General features: G+C 43.1%; 1 protein-coding gene across 5 annotated transcripts in view; it reads right to left on the bottom strand.

Moving 5' to 3' along the window:
• Positions 1-54: 54 nt before the first annotated feature.
• Positions 55-23,847, bottom strand: part of LDAF1 (lipid droplet assembly factor 1) — a 150,055-nt gene continuing 126,262 nt past the window's right edge. For all 5 annotated transcript variants that reach the window (XM_056535455.1, XM_056535456.1, XM_056535452.1 and 2 more), the window contains exons 3-5: positions 20,067-20,235; positions 16,328-16,466; positions 55-296 (exon numbers count right to left, since the gene is read on the bottom strand). In XM_056535455.1, coding sequence (XP_056391430.1) covers positions 197-296; positions 16,328-16,466; positions 20,067-20,235 — 408 coding nt within the window. In that variant the 3' untranslated portion in view covers positions 55-196. The remainder of the gene's footprint in view (positions 297-16,327; positions 16,467-20,066; positions 20,236-23,847) is intronic.

The following is a 23,847-nucleotide window of genomic DNA, read 5'->3' as shown; positions in this document are numbered from 1 at the left end:
ACCGATTCATTGTATACCCCAGCTGTTATATTTCTGTATTATGTGTGCAAAGTCTTAAAAGTAAAAATTTGTAAATGTAACACAATATAAAACTAAGTGCTTATGTGAATATGTAAACTTATTGGCATTACTGTAACAGTCAATTCATAGACACCAGGGCAGACAAAAGGCCACAGCTGCAGTAGTAACATATCTTCTAGTCAATGTGAGTGCAGTCCTTTGAAACGTTCCTGGCCATATAAGAGTCCTCAGCTTGTGAGTCCGGGCGAGTTTGGTTTGGTGTCCTGGATAACAATCTAAAGGAAATGAGAAAGAAAATATGTTAATCTACTGAACATCCAATTTTGCTAGTCAGAGTATTTTAGTGTAAATTTATTTGCACCTTGGTGGGAAATTAAAAGGTTTTAAAATTTTTTTTTTTAGAAGAAGCGCCACTCTTGTCCATGAGTTGTGCCTGATATTACACTCAGTATAAAAGTTAATGAAGATGAGCTGCATTACCAAACGCTGCCTATGAGCAAGTGTGGCACTGTTTCTGAGAAAAAAAGCTAAGGAAACCAGGGATAAAAATAATGAAACAGAATCATAGGGTTTATTACCTGTCACTGCTGAAGGGGGAACTACTAACAATGATGGCCCTTAATCCCACACTTGGTGCCCAAACCCATGGAATGGCAGATACCCAGGATTCAGCTTCATCTCCTAATGTACTGTATTAGTGTTATTTGTACACTCTAAAACTGGGTATTATGTTATACTTGGTTAAATACTGTATGCATAATTGAAGTGTAAGGCCATCCAATGTTTCCAATTCTGTTCTGATAATCATTTTTTCCTAATTTGCCACCAAGGAAGGTAATTTCTCCCATTCAGAAGGTAAAAGGTGACAACTGTTATGCGGTACTATTTTCACCCCTCTGCTTTCTAAGACGAAGCTGGTGGTGGAAAGGAGCTATGAAAAAACATCAGGGATTTTTGGGGCCAATTTGCCCAGTTAAAGGGGTACTCCGGTGATTTTTTTAAAAAAAAATCAACTGGTGCCAGAAAGTTAAACAGATTTGTAAATGACTTCTATTTAAAAATCTTAATCCTTCCAGTACTTAGCTGCTGTATGCTCCACAGGAAGTTCTTTTTAAATTTATTTTCTGTCTGACCACAGTGCTCTCTGCTGACACCTCTGTCTCAGGAACTGTCCAGAGCAGGAGAGGTTTGCTATGGGGATTTTCTCCTACTCTGGACAGTTCCTGAGACAGACAGAGGTGTCAGCAGAGAGCAATGTGGTCAGACTGGAAAGAAATTTAAAAATAAAAGAACTTCCTGTGCAGCATACAGCAGCTGATATGTACTGGAAGGATTAACATTTTTAAAAAGAGACATCAATTACAAATCTGTTTAACTTTCTAACACCAGTTGATTTAAAAAAATTATGTTTTTCAGTGGAGTGTCCCTTTAAAGTATACCCATAATCTCAACAAACTTTTGCCATGTCATAATATTGTGTCAGAAGTTTGTATTGGTAGGGGTTAGATGCTGAGACCCCCACCAATTGCTAAACTGAAGGTGCACAAAGTGCTTCTGCTCCTTCATCTCTGCTCTGTGCACTTCAGGTAGGTAAAGCAAATGGTAAAGGGAATTGAAGGAAGTCTCAGAAGTGCACTGTAATTTCGTATAGACCTTGTCTTAGCAGAGAGGGAGGGGCACAGCACGTGCACTCAGTATCCACACCGATACAAACTCTCACTATGACATGGCAGAAGGAAGGGATTCCAGCACTCAAGAAAAAATACATCTAAAAATTCCAGCTTTAAAGGGGTATTCCGGCTTTATACATCTTATCCCCTAACCAAAGGATAGGGAATAAGATGTATAATGCATGATGTACGCGGCCTCAGAGACGGGGATGTGATGCCACGGCCCGCCCCCTAGTGACATTACGCCACGCCCCCTCCCACAGACATGAATGGAGGGGCGTGCACAGCCAGGGGCTGCACAGAGATTGAGGGGGTCCCCCGTGGTGGGGCCCCTGTGATCATACATCTCATCCCCTATCCTTTGGATAGGGGATAAGATGTATAAAGCCAGAATACCCCTTTAATTCATTATAATTAAAACAGGTCTGCTTGGACTACAAAAGTAGGTAAAAACCAACGTGTTTTGATAAATCTCTCTCTTTATTCAAGTTTATTGAAAGGTATAGCATAGGCTTACGCTGCTCTCTGGGCAACAGAGCATAAGGGCCCCTTATTCTTGTTAATAATAGAGGTCATAGGAATTGGACCACCACCAGTTACTCTTACCATTTGATTACCAGGTTACAACAGGAAATAGGGATTTTTGTGGGCCAATCCTTGTAATAGAGGAAGCCCCCATGGTCCTGTCCAGTGTGTAGAGCAGTTAAAATGAAAATCACTTGCTATAAAGAACTCAATCTCCTCCCCCCCCCCCCCCCCCTTCTTTCCAATGAGCACTGTGCAACACTTTATTACTCCTGCGGAGGCACTGCAGGGAGGATAAGCATTTGCTGCGGTATTCCCTTATTCTAGAATCTTGTAATAACCTGAAACTGGAGACCCTTTTAACAAGAAGAAATTGTCCAAAGTGAAATATAATGATCATGTTTAAAAGACAATTTCATGAGCAAAAATGTAATATTATTATTAACATTTACACACTTCTGTGTATAATGTCAACTCGAAAAGCCAGTAATAAAAGCAGGCACTTTAGAAAATAGATATGGCCAGCTTACCTACTGCGATGCCTGCAACAAGGAAGATTATTTGGGCAAGGCTAATGTTTCTACAGAATATGACAAAGGCCTCCCACCGAGTGAAAGTAAATTGAACCCAGAGGATTTATTTTATAAAATCTTTTTATTTTATGTTATTTTTTTTTGCTAGAATACAGGCCAACCTGCTATAGGAATATGGTGCACTACCAGGCTGAGGTTCACAGTCCCCCTCTGTGCTATACAGCATCACATTGTGAGTACCTTTGACAAACTAATATCATATTAAATGCCAAATCACTTTGTGCTACAAATGATACTCTGAACAAACCCATTTTGCCTGGATAAAGTATATAGATGGAAAGTCGTGCTTGTAATACATCTAATGTGCACACAAAGGGGATTAGAGGGAAATAATTGAGATTATAAATGAATAACATGAAAGAAAATGCAAAGTAAACAAGAAATCTTCGGCTATTTCACCCACTCTTTTCCAACATACAGTGGGGCAAAAAAGTATTTAGTCCGCCACCAATTGTGCAAGTTCTCCCACTTAAAAAGATGAGAGAGGTCTGTAATTATACATTTATACATCATATGTATACCTCAACTATGAGAGACATGATGAGAAAAAAAAAATCCATATAGTCACATTGCCTGATTTTTAAAGAATTTATTTTGAAATTATGGTGGAAAATAAAGTATTTTGTCAATAACAAAAGTTTATACTTCGTTATATACCCTTAGTTGGCAATGACAGAAGTCAAATGTTTTTTGTAAATCTTCACAAGGTTTTCACACACTGTTGCTGGTATTATGGCCCATTACTCCATGCAGATCTTCTCTAGAGCAGTGATGTTTTGGGGCTGTCGCTGGGCAACACAGACCTTTAACTCACTCCAAAGGTTTTCTGTGGGGTTGAGATCTGGAGACTGGCTAGGCCAATCCAGGACCTTGAAATGCTTCTTAAGAAGCCACTCCTTCGTTGCCCAGGCGGTGTGTTCGGGATCATTGTCATGCTGAAAGACCCAGCTACATTTCATCTTCAATGCCCTTGCTGATGAAAGGAGGTTTTCACTCAAAATCTGACAATCCATTCTTTCCTTTACATGGATCAGTCGTCCTGGTCCCTTTGCAGAAAAACAGCTCCAAAGCATTAAGTTTCCACCCCCAGGCTTCACAGTAGGTATGGTGTTCTTTGGATGCCACTCAGCATTCTTTCTCCTCCAAACACGAGTTAAGTTTTTACCAAAAAGTTCTACTTTGGTTTCATCAGACCATATGACATTCTCCCAATACTCTTCTGAATTATTCAAATGCTCTCTAGAAAACTTCAGGTGGGCCCAGACATGTACTAGCTTAAGCAGGGGGACACGTCTGGCACTTCATGATATGAGTCCCTGGCAGCGTAGTGTGTTACTGATGGTAGCCTTTGTTACTTTGGTCCCAGCTCTCAGCAGATCATTTACTAGGTCCCCCCCGTGTGGTCCTGGGATTTTTGCTCACCGTTCTTGTGATCATTATGGCACCACAGGGTGAGATCTTGCATGGAGCCCAAGATCGAGGGAGATTATCAGTGGTCTTGTATGTCTTCCATTTTCCATTTTCACAGTTTATTTCTTCACACCAAGCTGCTTGCCTATAGCCTGGTGCAGGTCAACATTTTTGTTTCTGGTGTCCTTCGACAGCTCTTTGGTTTTGGCTAGAGATGAGCGAATCGAAGTTGACGAACCCGAATTTGTTACGAATTTCATGAAAAATTCGATTTGCAACGAATACGAATATCGCCACGATTCTATCGCACAAATCGCTTCATTAAACTCCATTTTACAGCATTTCAGGCTATTGGAGACCTAAGATGGCGGATCCACATGTGAGTACATGGGGCAGGGGATTATGGGAGAGCGCGAATGAAGGTAGGCGGGCTGACCCTGAACCACATGTGAGATGCAGCCTCAGCATCAGTGTTCACTGACCCCCGTGATGTCACAGCCCCTATATAATCGGCGGCCATCTTGCCTCTCTTCATTTCATCTATGCACTCAGATGGAGAGGACAGGACTGTGTGTGTGTGAATAGCTCATACCACAGCGTTACACTGCAACTGCTAATCACATCAGCATTAGGGAAAGGCAGGAGTGCAGAGTGCTGTGCTGTTACACTGAGAAGGATCATTGATAGCTAAACCTCCTATTCACGTTATTGAGCATTGCAGCAGAGAGGGGCAGATAGCTGTCAGCTGCCTCATACAGATCTCCAAGCTGCCTGAACTTTCTGAAGCATCTTATCTCCTCATTTTTCAGCCCAATTGAGTTTTTTTTCTTTTTTGCTCCACAAATCTTCTGCTGCTCAGAATTGTGTGACAGAGTGCAATTTAGGGTTTAATCCCTGGATTTTTTTTTGTGGTGCTGCACTGTTGGGTCCTGCTACTGTTCAGAAATAAGTCATATTAGTGTGGACTTTAGTGCCTTTTTACCATTTTTCACCTGTTACTCTGTCTTTGTGCTAAATTCAGTGTTATACCACACGTTATACACCTGCCGGTGTATTAAAGAAAAAAAAGTTTTTCCTGCGTACAAATACGCTTAACAGTGGCCTTATCATTGCAAAGGGCCTAAATACAAGCAAATAGCGTACCATATACCACCTTTTTTTCTGTCTCTGTGCTAAATTCAGTGTTATACCACACGTTATACACCTGCCGGTGTATTAAAGAAAGAAAAAAAGTTTTTCCTGCGTACAAATACGCTTAACAGTGCGCTCATCATTGCAAAGGGCATACATACAACCAAGTAGTGTACTATTTACTACCTGTTATTCTGTCTCTGTGCTAAATTTAGTGCTATTCCACACATTAGTATACACTGGCTGGTGTATTTAAAAAACAAAAGTTTGTTTTCTGCGTAGAAATACGCATACCAGTGCGCTCATCATTGCAAAGGGCATACATACAACAAAGGAGTGTACTATTTAGTAATTGTTATTCTGTCTAGGGCCTATATACTTTGAAAGGACAGCCATAAGTATGTCAGGCAGGGAAGTGCCAGGACGTGCACAGAGAAGGGGCAGAGGCCTACATATGTCAGGCAAAGTTGGCAGCAGACTTGGGGCTAGTGGCAGCAGGAGTCGCAGCAATAGGCCTGAGCTCCCGTTAACACCCAGCGGTCGTGTCGTCGACCCATCTCTCCTCGTCAATTGGTTTGCACACTCATCCCCATCACAAGCGACATCTGACAACCCCAGTCAAGAGTCGGTGGGTTCCTCAGACACAACCCTCAGTTGGCATGGCCCGGGAGCAGTCCCCGTAATCCCATTGCCTTTGTCCTATGCTGTTCCCTCTACCAAAGAAGTATCTCATGCTTTGGGTTCAGCTCCACTATTTACTGAGGATGATACAATAGAGGACAGTCAGCAGCTAATGGGCAGCCAAGAATGTGAGGAGATATGCGTAGCTTGCTCCGCAAGGCGGGCAAGTAGTGATGCGGAGAGTGACGTGGGAGGCGGTGTTTCAATTATTCAGGGTCCTGAGGCAGACACTGTTGTGGAACACGAGGAGGACATCAGTGACGTGCACACATCTTTTGATGCTGATGAAGCCGATCGCAATTGGGAGCAGAGTGCAGAAGGGCTTCATAATCATCAGGAGAAGAGATTTACTCTTTGTCTATGAGGCAGCAAGGCGGTAGCATGGTTGGCAATCCGCGTGGTGGTGGCAGTAGTGGAAATTCAGGAGCCAAACGTGCCCGGGGGAGACCACCTGCTTCGCGGCAAGCTACCATTCAGGGAGATAGTGGAACAGGGGTTCCTGGAGACGGCGCCAATAGCAGTGAAATAGTGTGGACTGCGGGTGGGAAAATCAGCTACTCTGCGGTGTGGTTGTTCTTCATAAAGAATCCGGAGGACCTTAGGGTAGTCACATGCAAAATCTGTCGGCAGAAAGTGAAGCGTGGCCAGGGTCCCAATCTCGGCACCACGGCCCTGCGTCAACACATGATTCGCCACCATAAAGCGGCCTGGGATAACCGTGGCTCCGAGGTAGTGGTCCAGCCAGCCGCATCACCCAGTAGCCATCCGCTCCCTTAGTCATCCAGCCAAGGCTCCACCACCTCAGCCGAAGGGAGCATTGTGTCAAACCCTCCTTCTTGCGTTCCTGCTTCTTCCGCTTGTAGTCAGCCATTCCGCCAACAATCGATCGGCAAAGCCATGTTCAAGAGACAACAGTATGCGCCCACTCATCCAACGGCGCAGAAGTTGAATGTGCTCCTGTCCAAGTTGCTGGTGTTGCAGTCCCTCCCTTTCCAACTGGTGGACTCTGCAGCTTTCACGTAATTGATGGCTTGTGCCGAGCCGAGGTGGAGAGTCCCAAGCCGTCATTTCTTTGCGAAGAAGGCAGTACCAGCCCTGCATAAGTTTGCACAAGAGAAGGTGGGCCAGTCCTTGAGCCTGTTGGTGTGTTCAAAAGTGCACGGCAGCGCCGACGTGTGGAGCTGTAACTACGGGCAGGGACAATACATGTCTTTTACGGCCCACTGGATAAATGTTGTTCCTGCACAGCCACAACAGCAACTTGGACAGGTCACACCGCTTCCTCCTCCACACTCTGGCTCCCAGGCAGTTGGTCCTTTTACAGTGTGCACCTCCTCCTTCTCCCCCGTGTCCTCAGCCTCCACTGCACGTCCAAATCTCGTTGGCCCTTCATCGCACCACGTGTGTAGGGCACAACGGTGTCAAGCCGTCCTTCCCATGGTTTGCATTGGCGAACGGAGTCACACTGGGGAGGAACTGCTGAAGTTCATTAGGGATGAAATCCGAGTATTGCTTACTCCATGAAATCTGGAAATGGGAACCATGGTGACCGACAATGGGAAGAACATCGTGGTCGCGCTGCGACAAGGAAGTGTGAACTATTCGCCCTGCATGGCACACGTGTTGAATCTAGTTGTCAAGAAGTTCATCTAGTCTTCACCCCATTTGCAAGACGTCCTGACAATGGCAAGGAAACTGTGCATGCACTTCAGCCACTCGTACACCGCCAAGCACACTTTGCTTGAGCTGCAGCGTCAGAACGGTATCCCACAACATAGTCTCATTTGTGACGTTGCCACACGTTGGAATTCCACCCTCCATATGTTGGACAGACTATACGAACAAAGAAAAGCCATCACGGATTTTTTGATGATACAAGCAGATAGGAGTACTCCCCTGTGTAACTTCAATGTGAATGAGTGGCAGTTCATACGCGACACCTGCCATTTGGCTGAGGCCCTTTGAGGAAGCCACATTTTTGGTTAGTCGCTCGAATTACGCCATGAACGACGTATTTCCACTCCTACATTTACTCAAAAAAAAAATTTGAAAACATGGCTGGTCACAGCAATGGAGATGTTGCGCCTACATCGGAAAGCTACATGAGTCCTGTGGGGGATGAACTGGAGGAGGATGATGAGGGGCAGTGCGGAGCACAGTTTACGGTGGATGAGATGGCCGGTGTTTCTGGTCATTGGACAGGAGAGGAGGAGCAGGAGCAGCCAGAGGAGCTAGAGGGTTATTACGAGGGAGGCGAGACAGAGGACCCAGACACACCGGGGCAGTATGCAGTGGAGATGGAGGCAGGTAGTCCCAGCGAGTCACTGTCACAAATGGCACGATGCATGTTGAGTTGCTTGCCTAGTGACCCCCGAATTGTCAAAATTCGTCAGCGCGATGACTTCTGGATCTCCACCTTATTAGACCCTCGCTACCGGCCCAGAATGGGGGCCTTTTTAACACCCACTGAGAGGGAGGACAAACTGACCTACTTCAGGGAGCTTCTACGTAGTCAGTTGGCCGATGCCTATCGGCCACATGGTCCATCCACTCGCAGGTCTGACTCGGGGAGCACTCTGCGCTCACCTTCCACTGCCACGGCTGCTGTGGAGGGGAGGGGTGGCAGGAGCAGTACCGGCTCAATCAGCAGCAGCCCGAGTCTACAGTCACTGATGAGTAGCTTCCTTCAGCCACATAGTGAAGCTACTCATCAGCAGCAGGTGGACATGTAACAGGACCTGAACCAGCAGGTGGTGGCTTACCTCGACATGACCCTGCCAACAACCGTTGAAGATCCGCTGGACTTCTGGGCAGCCAAACTCGATTTATGGCCGCAACTAACGGAGTTTGCACTGGAAAAGCTGTCCTGCCCGGCCAGTAGTGTGCCATCAGAGCGGGTGTTTAGTGCGGCCGGGGCCATAGTCACCCCAAGGCGAACTCGTCTGTCCACTAAAAATGTGGAGAGACTGACGTTTGTCAAGATGAATCAGGGATGGGTCAGCCAGGATTTCCAGCCACCAATGACAGATGGGTCTGAGTAGATTGACCATGCTCCTACAACAAAATTTTCTCTATTGTGGTTGGTTATGAAACCCTCTGGGGCAGACCTGGGCATTGTACGGCCCGCTTGCCACATTCGGCCCTTTGATTGGCTCTGACCGGCCCGCGCTGATTGGGGGACAACTATGCTTTCTAATCTGGGGGACAACTATGCTCCTAATCTGGTGGACATCTATGTTGCTTAATCTGGGGGACAAGTATGCTCCTAATCTGGGGGACATCTATGCTGCCTAATCTGGGGGACAACTATGCTCCTTATCTGGTGGACAACTATGCTCCTAATCTGGGGGACAACTATGCTCCTAATCTGGTGGACATCTATGATGCCTAATCTGGGTGACATCTATGCTGCCTAATCTGGGGGACAACTATGCTCCTAATCTGGGGGACATCTATGCTGCCTAATCTGGGTGACATCTATGCTGCCTAATCTGGGTGACATCTATGCTGCCTAATCTGGGAGACAACTATGCTCCTAATCTGGAGGACAACTATGCTGCCTAATCTGGGTGACATCTATGCTGCCTAATCTGGGAGACAACTATGCTCCTAATCTGGGGGACAACTATGCTCCTAATCTGGGGGACATCTATGCTGCCTAATCTGGGGGACAAGTATGCTCCTAATCTGGGGGACATCTATGCTACCTAATCTGGGGGACAAGTATGCTCCTAATCTGGGGGACAAGTATGCTCCTAATCTGGGGAACATCTATGCTGCCTAATCTGGGGGACAACTATGCTCCTAATATGGGGAAAACTGATGCTTCTGGCCTTGGGCCTATAATTTTTTGAAGTTTAGCAGTAGCTAAATACATGCTTAATGCAAATGCAAACATTGATCTTTACATGTAAGGGGTTATGAAAACCTCTTGGGTACTGCAAATGCATGCTCCAGACTCATTCTGTGTCTTTCAGGAACTACTTGCCTCCCTGGTGCCTCCGGCCTTGGGCCTTAAATTTTTGGATGTTTAGCAGTAGCCAAATACATGCTTAATGCAAATTTCAACAATGATAGTTAAATTCTCGGCGCTCTGCCAGGGCCTTCTCCTACCCCGCCTGGACCTCACTAACCAACTCACTAACTAATCCAATCACTTATAGCGACGGGCGGTGTGTACAAAGGGCAGGGACTTAATCAACGCCAGTTTATGACCCTCACTTACTGGTAAATCCTCGTTTTAAGGTTGAATAATTGCAATCCCAGATCTCTATCACAAACTGGTTTCAGTGTGCAACACGCACCTGTCCTTGAAAGATAGAGACACACTAATCCGTTCAGTGGAGCGCTAGTGCGGCCCAGGACATCTGAGGTCATAAACACACCTGTTATTGCTCGATCTCGCAATTGATCAGGCAAGGTAAGGGGTTATTAAAGCCTCTTGGGTACTGCTGAGGACTACTCCTGACTGCTCCTGGTGCAATGTATGGGGTAATTAAACACTCTTGGGTAGTGTTATTGTTAAATTTACTGATAATTTTATATGTAATAAAATTGAATTTTGCAGAATGATAACCGTTACACAACGGAACGCTTGTTGCGTGTGATTTTTTTATGAAAAAAATAAAAATAAAAATAGATGGAGAGGGGTTAACTCTGCTTAATCATTTTTGGCGATTAGAATCCTTTTGTCTTCTGATTTTTTGGAGACAGATGCGCTTACACATATGTAATAATTTTTTTAACCAAATTTCAAACATTGTGTGGTTTATTATTTTTGAGAAGAATGTCTTTTGGTGGTCTACCATCCTGCATTATAGAGTCTTCTGAACTGCTGTATATGCGCTTGTTTTTAAATAAACAGGTATTTTGTCAGACAATTTCAATAAAATTTGGCGTTTTTGGGGGGTGGATTGTGAAGCCCTGTGTGTACTGGTGCATCAGCCAACTCCAGGCTGTGTCTTTCAAACAATCTATGGGTTCCTGATGCCGCAGAGGAGGGGCCTGGGTCTGGGAATTAACATTTTTTGAATTGCGGGTGCTACCAAAAATGATGGGCACACCCTAATCCGTTCAGTGGAGCGCACCTGCGGCCCCCAACATCTAAGGGCATAACACACCTGTTATTGCTCGATCTCAGGAGAAGGGGGGTTCATCATCGGGAAAAGAGAGTTGCAGGTTGCCCTTGAGTCAGCAAGGCGGTAGCACGGTTGGCAGTCAGCGTGGTGTGGCAGTAGTGGAAATTCTGGAGCCAAACGTGCCCAGGGGAGACCACCTGCTTCGCGGCAGCTTACCTTTCCGGGAGTTAGCGGGTTACCAGCATCGGTCGATCAAAGATAGAGACACGCTAATCCGTTCAGTGGAGCGCGCCTGAGGGCATAACACACCTGGTATTGCTTGATCTCACAATTGATCGTGCAAAGGTAGGCTGTTATTAAAGCCTCTTGGGTACTGCTGAGGCCTACTCCTGACTGCTCCTGGTGTAATGTATGGGGTAATTAAACACTCTAGGGTAGTGTTTTTTCTTTTATTTACTGATAATTTCATCGGTAATAAAATTGAATTTTCCAGAATGCTAATCGTTACACAACGGAACGCTTGTTGCGTGTGATTTTTTAATGAAAATAAAAATTAAAAAAACGGACAGGGATTAATTCTGTTTCATCATTTTGGGCGAAAAAAGTCCTTTGGTGATCTGATCTTTTGGAGACAGATGCGCTTACACATATATTGAATTGTGTGTTTATTATTTTTGAGAAGAATGTCTTTGGGTGGTCCACGTTCCTGCATTATAGAGTCTTGTGAACTGTTGGATATGCGCTTGTTCTTACACAAAGGTATTTCTTTAAAAAATTTCTAAAATGTTGTTGTTTTTTGGAGGGGATTGTGAAGCCCAGGTGTGTACTGGTACATCAGCCAACTCCAGGCTGTGTCCTTCAGGCAATATATGGGTTTCTGATGCCGCAGAGGTGGGGCCTGGGTCTGGAAATTTCTAATTTTTGGATAGCGGGTGCTACCAATGAGAAATCTTTGTCAAAAATTTCATATATTGTGTTGTTTTTTTGGGGGGGATTGTGAAGCCCTGGTGTGTAGTGTACTAGTGCATCAGCCAACTCCACGCTGTGCCATTCAGCCACTAAATGGTCTCCTCTTGCCACGCTATGTCCACGCTATGTCATTCAGTCACTATATGGTCTCCTGACACTGATGCCACCACCAGGCTCTGTCATTGTGCTGCTGTGCGGCAGTGATTCTAAGAGCGATGCCGGTAATCTGCATGCTATTCTGAATAACAATATTATTTCACTACCCCAGCACACTCCATATGCGTTTTAGGACACAGCAAAGTGTTCTATACCGCTATAGAGGCTGTATGTAGGCTAGAAATAGCCTTTTTTAACCCCTTAAGGACCGGAGGTTTTTCCGTTTTTGCATTTTCGTTTTTTGCTCCTTGCCTTTAAAAAATCATAACTCTTTCAAATTTACACCTAAAAATCCATATGATGGCTTATTTTTTGCGCCACCAATTCTACTTTGTAATGACGTCAGTCATTTTGCCCAAAAATCTATGGTGAAGCGGGAAAAAAAATCATTGTGCGACAAAATTGAAAAAAAAACGCTGTTTTGTAACTTTTGGGGGCTTCCGTTTCTACGTAGTACATTTTTCGGTAAAAATGACACCTGATATGTATTCTGTAGGTCCATACGATTAAAATGATACCCTACTTATATAGGTTTGATTTTGTCGGACTTTTGGAAAAAATCATAACTACATGCAGGAAAATTAATACGTTTAAAATTGTCATCTTCTGACCCCTATAACTTTTTTATTTTTCCGTGTATGGGGCGGTATGAGGGCTCATTTTTTGCGCCGTGATCTGAAGTTTTTAACGGTACCATTTTTGCATTGATTGGACTTATTGATCACTTTTTATTCATTTTTAAATGATATAAAAAGTGACCAAAAATGCACTATTTTGGACTTTGGAATTTTTTTGCGCGCACGCCATTGACCGAGCGGTTTAATTAATGATATATTTTTATAATTCGGACATTTCCGCACGCGGTGATACCACATATGTTTATTTTTATTTTTATTTACACTGTGTTTTTTTTTTTATTGGAAAAGGGGGGTGATTCAAACTTTTAATAGGGGAGGAGTTAAATGATCTTTATTCACTTTTTTTTTTCACTTTTTTTTTGCAGTGTTATAGGTCCCATAGGGACCTATAACACTGCACACACTGATCTTCTATGTTGATCACTGGTTTCTCATAAGAAACCAGTGATCAACGATTCTGCCGGATGACTGCTCATGCCTGGATCTCAGGCACTGAGCAGTCATTCGGCGATCGGACAGCGAGGAGGCAGGAAGGGGCCCTCCCGCTGTCCTGTCAGCTGTTCGGGATGCCGCGATTAGCCGCGGCTATCCCGAACAGCCCGACTGAGCTAGCCGGGAACTTTCACTTTCACTTTTAGCCGCGCGGCTCAGCTTTGAGCGCGCGGCTAAAGGGTTAATAGCGATCGGCGCTGCACGCTATTAGAGGCGGGTCCCGGCTTCACTATGACGCCGGGCCCGCCATGATATGACGCGGGGTTACTGTGTAACCCCGCGTTATATCAGAAGAGCAGGACCAATGACGTACCGGTACGTCATTGGTCCTTAAGGGGTTAATATCGGCCGAATCAAATTTTTGAAAAGTTCGCTCATCTTTAGTTTTGGCCATAGTGGAGTTTGGAGTGTGGCTCTTTGAGGTTGTGGACAGGTGTCTTTTATACTGATAAGTTCAAACAGGTGCCATTAATACTGGTAATGAGTGTAGGACAGAGGGGACTCTTAAAGAAGAAGTTACAGGTCTGTGAGAGCCAGAAATTTTGCTTGTTTGTAGGTGACCAAATACTTCTTTTCCACCATAATTTGAAAATAAATTCTTTAAAAATCAGACAATGTGATTTTATGGATTTTTTTTTTCTCATTATGTCTCATACCTATGATGAAAATTACAGGCCTCATCTTTTTCACTGGGAGAACTTGCACAATTGGTGGCTGACTAAATACTTTTTTGCCCCACTGTATCTCTCATTATAATCCAGGTTTGGTTCATGCTTACATACTTAGAAAATAATTTCGATTAAAGGAATTTTCCACCTTGTGAGGTTTCAACAAGAGCTAATCTAACACCTTACATTTAAATTTAAAGTCCATTTTACAGACTAAAATCAGACAAAATGGATGGACAGAAGGGGGATATTCCCCAAGTGAATTTGGATACTAAAGGATTTACTGTATATGCACTAAGCATAGAAAATAATATGAACTTATTAACATTTTTAGATTCACATACACTGATGCAGGCAGCTGCCCGTTACCTGCCTTCCATGATGATACCATTATTTTTTTTAATCAATTGGTGCCAGAAAGATAAACAGATTTGTAAATGACTTCTATTTAAAAATCTTTATCCTTCCACAACTAAGCTGCTGTATGCTCCACAGGAAGTTCTTTTCTTTTTGAATTACCTTTCTGTCTGACCACAGTGCTCTCTGCTGACACCCCTGTCCTTTTTAGGAACTGTCCAGAGTAGGAGAAAATTCCCATAGGGGGATCCTGCTTGGGTGCTATTTCATTTAAAATGGGACTTCACTTAAAATGGTGTAAAACACAAATGAAATCTGTTCAGACTTTATTTGGATCAATGTGCAGTTATAAAAAAAAATTGCGTTGAAAAACTGCCTTTAACTAAAACCCAAAACTGCATTTTAATAAAATTACCACTAAATATTTAATGTTCCACATGTAAAATAGGCAAATTATGATCTTTACTACTGTATCCTTTCCTTCTAATTTAAATTATCCATGTTCTCTTTTATTCATGTGTGATTATTCGTATTGGTGAAGGAAGACTGGACACTTGTATTTGTAAACATAAACGTGATTATTAATTATTAACATGTCTGCTGTCTGAAGCCACCAACACTACATCCATAGGAAAATCAATTCTGGACAGTCTCCAGCCCAATCCAATTAGTATGGGTATACTCGTCCCTTACACAATCAATATATAGATAGAGCAAAGACTCGGCACTCCTATCAGGTAGCTCCTATTGGGTTTCAGGTATGTTCAAACAAGAATTAGGAAAAGTGTTGTGGCTTCTCGGGGGTGGAAAAAATCCTATTGTAGCAAAAGACAACAATGGAAAGGATAGAGGAGATTGCAAGGAATGCACTCACCCGTTCTTAGAAGTGTAAAGAAGGCTTTATTCCATTACTGGGTACAACAGCAGTGCGGGAGGGAGGAGAGAAGAGTTCCGTGGAGCTCGTGGTCCGACGGTTCCGTTTCGCGGTCAAACACCGCTTGCTCACGCCCCTGGGCAATCTCCTCTATCCTTTCCCTTATACAATCAAGATGGTTCTCTGAGAATGGTGTTGATATATGAAAAAGCTCTGGGGTTTTCCTATATACAGAATCATTGCAAAACCAATTTTATTCTATTTAAGGGGGTAGAAAATAAGACATATTGTTCACAGTGAACTGTTAATTTAATGTTTAAGCTTGAACTGTTTTCTTATAATTTTTGCACTTGAGTATTCCCCCAAAGAGATAGACCATGTGGATTTCTTTCAACGGACCTGTCCTTTACTTTCTCATCAACATTAGATCATTTCCCCAAAAAATTGGCAAAATAAATAGCGGATAGCGGATAAGATGTCTAGGGGTGGAGTACCCCTTTAAAGTCAGAGAGAAGGAACAAGTGTCTTCTGGCAACTACTGGAGCAACTATATTATTTACAACTCTGGCTGGAGAACGACGTGCATGTTGCCATGTTACAGTTTTGTTTTATATGAACCCATAATGTAGCACCAATGCTGTTTGTTATTTTATATTACATGCTGTATTTTGCAGATACTGTTCAAAAAATAAGTCCTATAGAGGCACACAGTGTCTACAAGTCTGAACTATATATAATGGCCCTGATTTACTATTGTAAACCAGACATGTTTTGTCAGGTCGTGCACCAGATTCTGACAGATATATTTACTAAGATTAGAGCATGTGTAAATTAAAAAAGCAAAAATGTAGGGAAAAGGGCAAAATGTAGGTAAACCTTAGTAAATACCATGGGAAAAAAATTGTAGGGAATTAAATCCCACAAAGAAAACTACACAACACTCTTTTCTTCTCAGTGCCTTTTCTTCTATATTTATATTGCCATTCAGATTTATTTGAGAAGTGCGGAGTACATCATTAACCACTGCCTTTTTGTTCCCATTTTATGCCATCATTTTTTCTTACCTGGATGTGTGCATGTAATTCAAAATACTAGATACCGCCAGGTAACAAAGACTCAGCACTCCTGATACCCCAAACGACAGAATCACAAGCCCACATAGGACACAAAGCAAGGCCACACCGCACACTGCTATAACAATACCTAGCAAAAGAAAACACAGTAATAAAAGCACAATGTTAATACATTTCACACTATAATTACATTTACGTGCAATAGATTTTTAAACCACAGCTTAATATTGTTGGTGAAAATCTGATAAATATCTCCATCACTTACAGATATATATATATATATATATATATATATATATATATATATATATGTATATATATATATATATATATATATATATAATACCTTAGTACGCTGCACTTAAAACTATGCTACACTTTAATGTAACTTTTCTGAATAAGTCCCATAGTCTTGCATTGAGGGTGTGTGTTGTGATATCACTAGGGGGTGTTGTCATAATGACAAAATGTTCCGGACGCTGGGGCAGTGGAGTACCCCTTTAAGCTCAATAGAAATTTTCTGCTGCAGACCTTGATGCAAAAAAATTATTCTCAGAAATATGGGGTATAAGGTATATTTCTTCAGTGGTGTCCAAATACTACACATTTGTGTGCACAAAACCCATGTAGTAATTATGCTCTATGACCTCCAAAGAATACACAGAAACATTTTTGTAGAAAAAGTGAGTTATTCAAAAAGTGTAATATTAATTATTAATCTTTATTGATCTCATTTAAAAAGGGGAGAAAGTCTTTCCCAGAAGGTAGAAAAAACACATAAACAGGTGTCACTCAAGCATCCTTCACATGCCTCTATATACATATGTGATATAACACCTATAAGCCATAAGGCCATTCAAAGTGCAAATGCATGGAACTCAAAAAACAAAAGGTTACAGCATACAAAAAACCATAAGGCTATCCAGAGTATCAATGCATGCAACAAAAATTGCATGCATAAAGATTACAGCATACAGAAAATGCTAAACACTGCTACATCCCCATACATCAGTCACTGGGCGAGCGTAGACTGGAGCGACACCAAGGAGGAGTTGAAGGCTTTCTGCCGAAATGCCGCGTTGGAGTGGTGTCGCTCCTGTCTACGCTCACCCAGTGATTGATGTATGGTGATGTAGCAGTGTTTAGCATTTTCTGTATGCTGTAATCTTTATGCATGCGATCTGCAGGTAAAATCCGCAGCCTTTCCTCTACGGGGCATTTTAGCCTTGAAGGCTTATAGTAGCCACAGTTGATTTCATTCTATGGAGAACCATGTGTCATTGTTGCTACTGGTTTCATATATATTTTAAAAAATCATATAATTATATATATTTTTAGAGAGCGAGAGAGAGAGAGAGAGAGAGAGAGAGAGAGAGAGAGAGAGAGAGAACGAGCGAGAGAGAGAAAGAGAGAGAGAGAGAGAGAGAGAAATAGAGAAATAGATATACATATTTATAATTTTTCTTTTTTTTTTAAATGATTGCATTAAAATGAACAAAACACAAGAATTACACTTTATAAGCGTGGCTGAGCAAATAAAGAGGTGATTTGAATGGGACTGTTGGCAGAGGAAGATTAATGAGAGAACATAATGTTGTTATTATTATACAAGAGGCAGAACGCATAATAAACAATTGTACACATCAAGTATCCAAGGAGTAAAGAACATAAATATTCTATAATTTACTAACAAAGATAATTATGGGAAATAAATACAAACTGATTTCTGTGATTGACTGAAAATAGGAAAAAGAAGCCAGTGCATATAGGTGAAGTGAGGACAACGTGGAGTCAATAGCATAGGTTGTTGAGTTAACCAAAAGCAATCATGCTGCTCGTCCGGCCACTGCTATTACTTGTAGTGGACTCCCAAGATAATTCTAACAACGCGGCGTGCAGAATTTCAATGAATTTCCATTAATCTTGGTCTTCTTAGTACAAACCAGGGGTTTCAATCATGTTCATAGATATCTGCTTATGTTACACCTAGGCACTCTGTTTTCTTAGACTAAACTATAGATAAACTATCTTTGTCCATAAGCAGGGGCATAGCTATAGAGGTAGCAGTCCCACTGGAGCCCTGGTGCCAAGGGGGGCCTAAAACACACCTGCCCCATAAGAGACCAGTATTTAAATTTGCATATGGGGCCCTGTTACAGATTTAGCATTGGGTCCCAGAAGCTACAAGATACGCCTCTCTCTGTCCATAAGGGCTCATGCACACAATTGTGTTATGACTGTATCATTGCTTCTCAGTGTTACAGAGTCGTAATACAGAAGTAAGATTATCATATTGAGAATCCTACATATTCTTGTAGTGAGATTACTTTGGTAAGCACATAAAATAATTTATCAGTGGATTACTCCAGAAAAAATATGTAGTAGAAGTCGTAATTTTTTTTGCGCAAGCCTGATTTCTGCAGAAAAATCTGTCACTTTTTCAGTGGTTTGTGCAAAAATCTAGAGCATGGTGCAAAAATAAACAACATACATAAAACATACATACTGGTGTCAAGCAATGAATTCCTGTGTGCCGTCACATACATGAAAATTAAAGTGAATCATGTCCCATCAGATGCTGAACTCATGCCCATGTATACTGAAATAAACACTTCCATGTGGGATGCAGTATAACTACAAATTTTTTGTATCCTTCCAGAACATTATATTCTAGATGGCTTAATACATTTCTACAGTTTGGTGCAAATGGTCATACAGTTGTGTGCTTAAGGGTATGTTCACACTATGGAATCTCCGTAGTGTGAATGTACCCTAATACCATCCAGAACATGATCCTGTCTGGCTGCAGCATCATCTTTGTGCCAGCTGAAGTGTAGACAGGGACGAAATCCAGGCGAGGGCAGACCAGGGACGCTTCTGCCTATGGGCAAAATAGACAGCCACACAGAGCGCCCTCTTGATGCCTGCTGCAAGAAAGTTAGTAACCATCCAGCATCTGAAGCACCCACTGCTCAACCGAAGCACCCGCCCATCCAGAACCACCGTTGCGTGAGGAGGGAGTTTGTTACAGTGTGTCACCCCAGTAATAGATGCTTACATGAGAAGGAGGTGTGTCACCCCAGTTGTAAGGAGGTTACATGAAGAGTGGGTTTGTTACAGTGTGTCATGCCAGTAGTAAGGTGATTACATGAAGAGGTTTGTTACAATGTGTCACTCCAAGAGTAAGGTGAGGCGTGTCAAAGGGCAGGGCCAAGGAGCCTTCACCTAGGGTGGCAAAAATCCTTGCACCAGCCCTGGGCAGGACTAGCACTCCGCTGTGCTCAATCCTGTCCTGTCTATAAGACTCCTTTAAGAACACAGAGAGAAGGGGGCTACAGAGCAACCTGCAGTGATTGGATGAAGAGACCCAGCACTGTGAGGAAGTGAATGTATGGTGAGTGAGGGCAGGATCAGTGCTTGCCTCTGACATGCCCCTTCCTGAGCAGTGGATATCGGAATGAGTGAGCAGCAGAACTGAGAGATTTGTAAACCAAATATAGAAGCTAGACACATGAAGATGACATGTAAAGCATCTAAATGATCTAGTGAGTAACATATAGAAGCATTAATGTTTTTATTTGATATGACAGGAACGTTTTAAGCCCCTTCAGCCACTAGGGCATGAATGTGAGTGCTACCTTTGCACCTACTTTAGCTATAACTTTAGATACAATACATGAATGCCCACCCTATAGCAAAAAAAAAAAAAAAAAAAAAGGAACCCTCTTACCTTCCAATATTATTACCCCAAGGCAGGCTGTTGCTGCTGATCCTGCAATTACAGTGAGAAATAAGCCAACAGGAACTGCAGACAGCGCTATGAAAACCAGGAGTGATAGGGACAGGAAGGGTCGCTCATCCAAATACTGTCCAAAAGGGGAGTTCATAAAGGCGACCACCTACAACAATATGGAAAAAGCAGATAATAAAAAACTGAGTTTAGAAAAAAGAAATTGTGTTCTATTTTATGTAGGTAATCATTGGGAATATTGATATATTAGTGTATAAAAACTGTTGCAGAGCTGCTTTAGCAATCCAATGGCATGGTTTCCTATCAAAACAGATGCAATAACCCATAATAACATCAGAAAAAGTGGCTTATCCACATTGTAGTCTTCAGGTAAAAGAACATACTGCTGAATTGTCTGAATATACACATATGCGGTCTGTTCTAAGGACCACTATAGAATGATCAGTAGAATGGAGAGACTGCAGCCCTGATACTTATCCCAGTGTCTTCCAATCAACGTGCTTCCTGGTGTTACAAAACTACAACTCCCAGCAGGCCTTCAGCTGGGAGTTGTAGTTTTGCAACAGCTGGAGGCGCATTAATTGGGACACACTGGGACACATTGGGAGACAGCTGCAGGCACACTGGGAGTTGTAGTTTTGCAACAGCTGGAGGCACACTGGTTGGGAAACACTGGTTTATCCAAACATAACTTTGCATAGTATTGCAGCTCAGCGCCATTTAGCAAATTCTTTTGACCTGTGGGAGCCTCAGAGGTCAGCCCCCAATTATCACACATGGATAACCTATCCTTACAAGAGTCCATCAATGTATATCCTCAGTGAAACCTCTTTAACCTTTAGTCTTAGAGCAGTATAGAGAAGTGCCTGCAGGTCCATAATACAGTACACATTACGGATGCAGTCTTATGGTTTCTCCATGACATATCACCTTTCCTGGTAAGAGGTTATACTGTGACAGCTTGAACAAATTCGGCACTTAAAATAGATTATGAAATATATGTTATATTTTTAAATATCTTTATTTGCAATCCAAACATATCAGTTGTAAAGTTTTGGTCCAGAGACCTCCCTCAGACCAGTGGTGCAACGGGGCAATTGCCCCCCCAGAGATTAATTTCCCCCATCACGTTCGGGACATCCCTGTGTCCTGAAAGATCTTTTTGGGACACAAGGTTGTCGCGGTAACCTTTCTGCACCCCGCTTTAACTTTAAAAAGGGGCCGCCAGGAGGTAGCGCACGCAGGGACTTCACTGACATCCGGTGCATGCCCCCATAGTAACAGAGCGGAGTGGAGCAGCGAGGACGCACGCATGGTAAGTTACCAGCGGCACGTCATCTTCGGTGCTCCGACCACCGCTCCTCCAGGCCCGGAACCTACTGCTATGGCCCCTGACCGGAGTAGCGGTGGTCGGAGCACTGAAATGTATACGGCTGGAGGCTGTATGTTTGTGGGGGCCACTGCCTACCTAATGTGGGGGGGGACTATACTGCCAGCCTAATGTGGGGGGGAACTATGCTGCCAACCTAATGTGCGGGGACACTATGCTGACAACCTAATGTGCGGGGACACTATGCTGACAACCTAATGTGGGGGAAACTATGTTGACAACCAAATGTGGGGGGAACTATGCTGACAGCCTAATGTGGGGGGCAGGGGCGTAGCTAGAAACCCCAGTGCGAAAAATTTCCCTGGGCCCCCCCAAACCATACTTCCATGCAACTGTACCCCCTGAATATAAGACTACCACACACTGTACCCCCTGAATATAATACTGCCTCCTACTGTATCCCTTGAATATAATACTGCCTCCTACTGTACCCCCTGAATATAATACTGCCTCCTACTGTACTCCCTGAATATAATACTGCCACCCACTGTATCCCTTGAATACTGCCTCCTACTGTACCCCCTGAATATAAAACTGCTTCCTACTGCACCCCCTGAATATAAAACTGCCTCCTACTGCACCCCCTGAATATAAAACTGCCTCCTACTGCACCCCCTGAATATAAAACTGCATCCTACTGCACCCCCTGAATACTGCCACGACTGTACCCCTATATAATACTGCCTCCTACTGTACCCCCTGAATATAATACTGCCAACTACTGTACCCCTATATATAATACTGCCTCCTCCTGTACCCCCTGAATATAATACTGCCTCCTACTGTACTCCCTGAATATAATACTGACACCCACTGTATCCCCTGAATATAATACTGCCAACTACTGTACCTCCTGAATATAATACTGTCTCCTACTGTACCCCCTGAATATAAGACTGCCACACACTGTACCCCCTGAATATAATACTTCTACACACTGTATCCCCTGAATATAATACTGCCTCCTACTGTATCCCCTGAATATAATACTGGCTCCTACTGTACCCCCTGAATATAATACTGGCTCCTACTGTACCCCCTGAATATAATACTGCCTCCTACTGTACTCCCTGAATATAATACTGACACCCACTGTATCCCCTGAATATAATACTGCCAACTACTGTACCCCTGAATACAATACTGCCTCCTACTGTACCCCCTGAATATAATACTGCCTCCTACTGTACCCCCTGAATATAAAACTGCCTCCTACTGCACCCCCTGAATACTGCCATGACTGTACCCCTATATATAATACTGCCTCCTACTGTACCCCCTGAATATAATACTGCCAACTACTGTACCCCTATATATAATACTGCCTCCTCCTGTACCCCCTGGATATAATACTGCCAACTACTGTACCCATATATATAATACTGCCTCCTACTGTACCCCCAGAATATAATACTGCCACATACAGTACATACACACACACACACACACACACACGATTCATACAGTACATACACACACATACATAATACATACACACACATCATACATACACCCGTTGCCTCCAGATCCCCCCCCCCCACAGAATACATCTCCACACATCATACATACATCTTGTTTACACACATCATACATACATCTTATTTACACACATTCATACATACAGTACATACACACATCATACATGTACACACATCAGCAAAATCTGCTGAAGCAAATATGCAGCAAAAATACACACGCGTGAACGCACCCTTAGGGTAGGGTCACATGTAACAGATCAATAGTGTATGTTACTCTGCTGATCCGTCAATGACCTGACCCTATAGTGTTTTCCCCCATGTCCTGCTTGCAGCAGCAATCTGCCATTACACGAGGTCTCAGAATACACTGCATGTGCCCACGGTGACTCGCAGGTCCCCGTGTGGCTGCTTGTTAGTGGCAGATTGCTGTTGTGAGCAGCACACAGGGGGGAAAACAGCAGCAGGCACTCTATAGAGTCAAGTCATCGGCGGATCCGCAGACATGTAACCCTACCCTAAATGTTAATCTGTACAGGATGATTTATGATAAGAGAGGTTTCCACAATAAATCATTTTTTCCTCTAACTTAAAGGAGTACTCCAGGATGCAAAAATTGTCATTCAGACTGCCGGCAGTAAAGATATAGATATATATATATATATATATATATATATATATATATATATATATATACACACACACACACATATACGCACCAGGGGAGCGGCCTCCGCCACGATCCTTTTCCTGGTTGCCGGTGGTCGGTGAGTCACACTGCCGCTCAGCCTATCTCTGGCCGAGGCAGGACTTCGCTGTGACCGGTGATTGTCAGTATGCCTCACCAACCACCGGCAACCAGGAAAAGGATCACGGCGAAGGCCACTCCCATGGA

This window comes from Hyla sarda, chromosome 8, assembly GCF_029499605.1.
Source record: "Hyla sarda isolate aHylSar1 chromosome 8, aHylSar1.hap1, whole genome shotgun sequence".
In the NCBI taxonomy this organism is placed as follows: Eukaryota; Metazoa; Chordata; class Amphibia; order Anura; family Hylidae; genus Hyla; species Hyla sarda.
The sequence above is the reverse complement of the archived record's forward strand: the minus strand, read 5'-3'. Positions and strand labels throughout refer to the sequence as shown.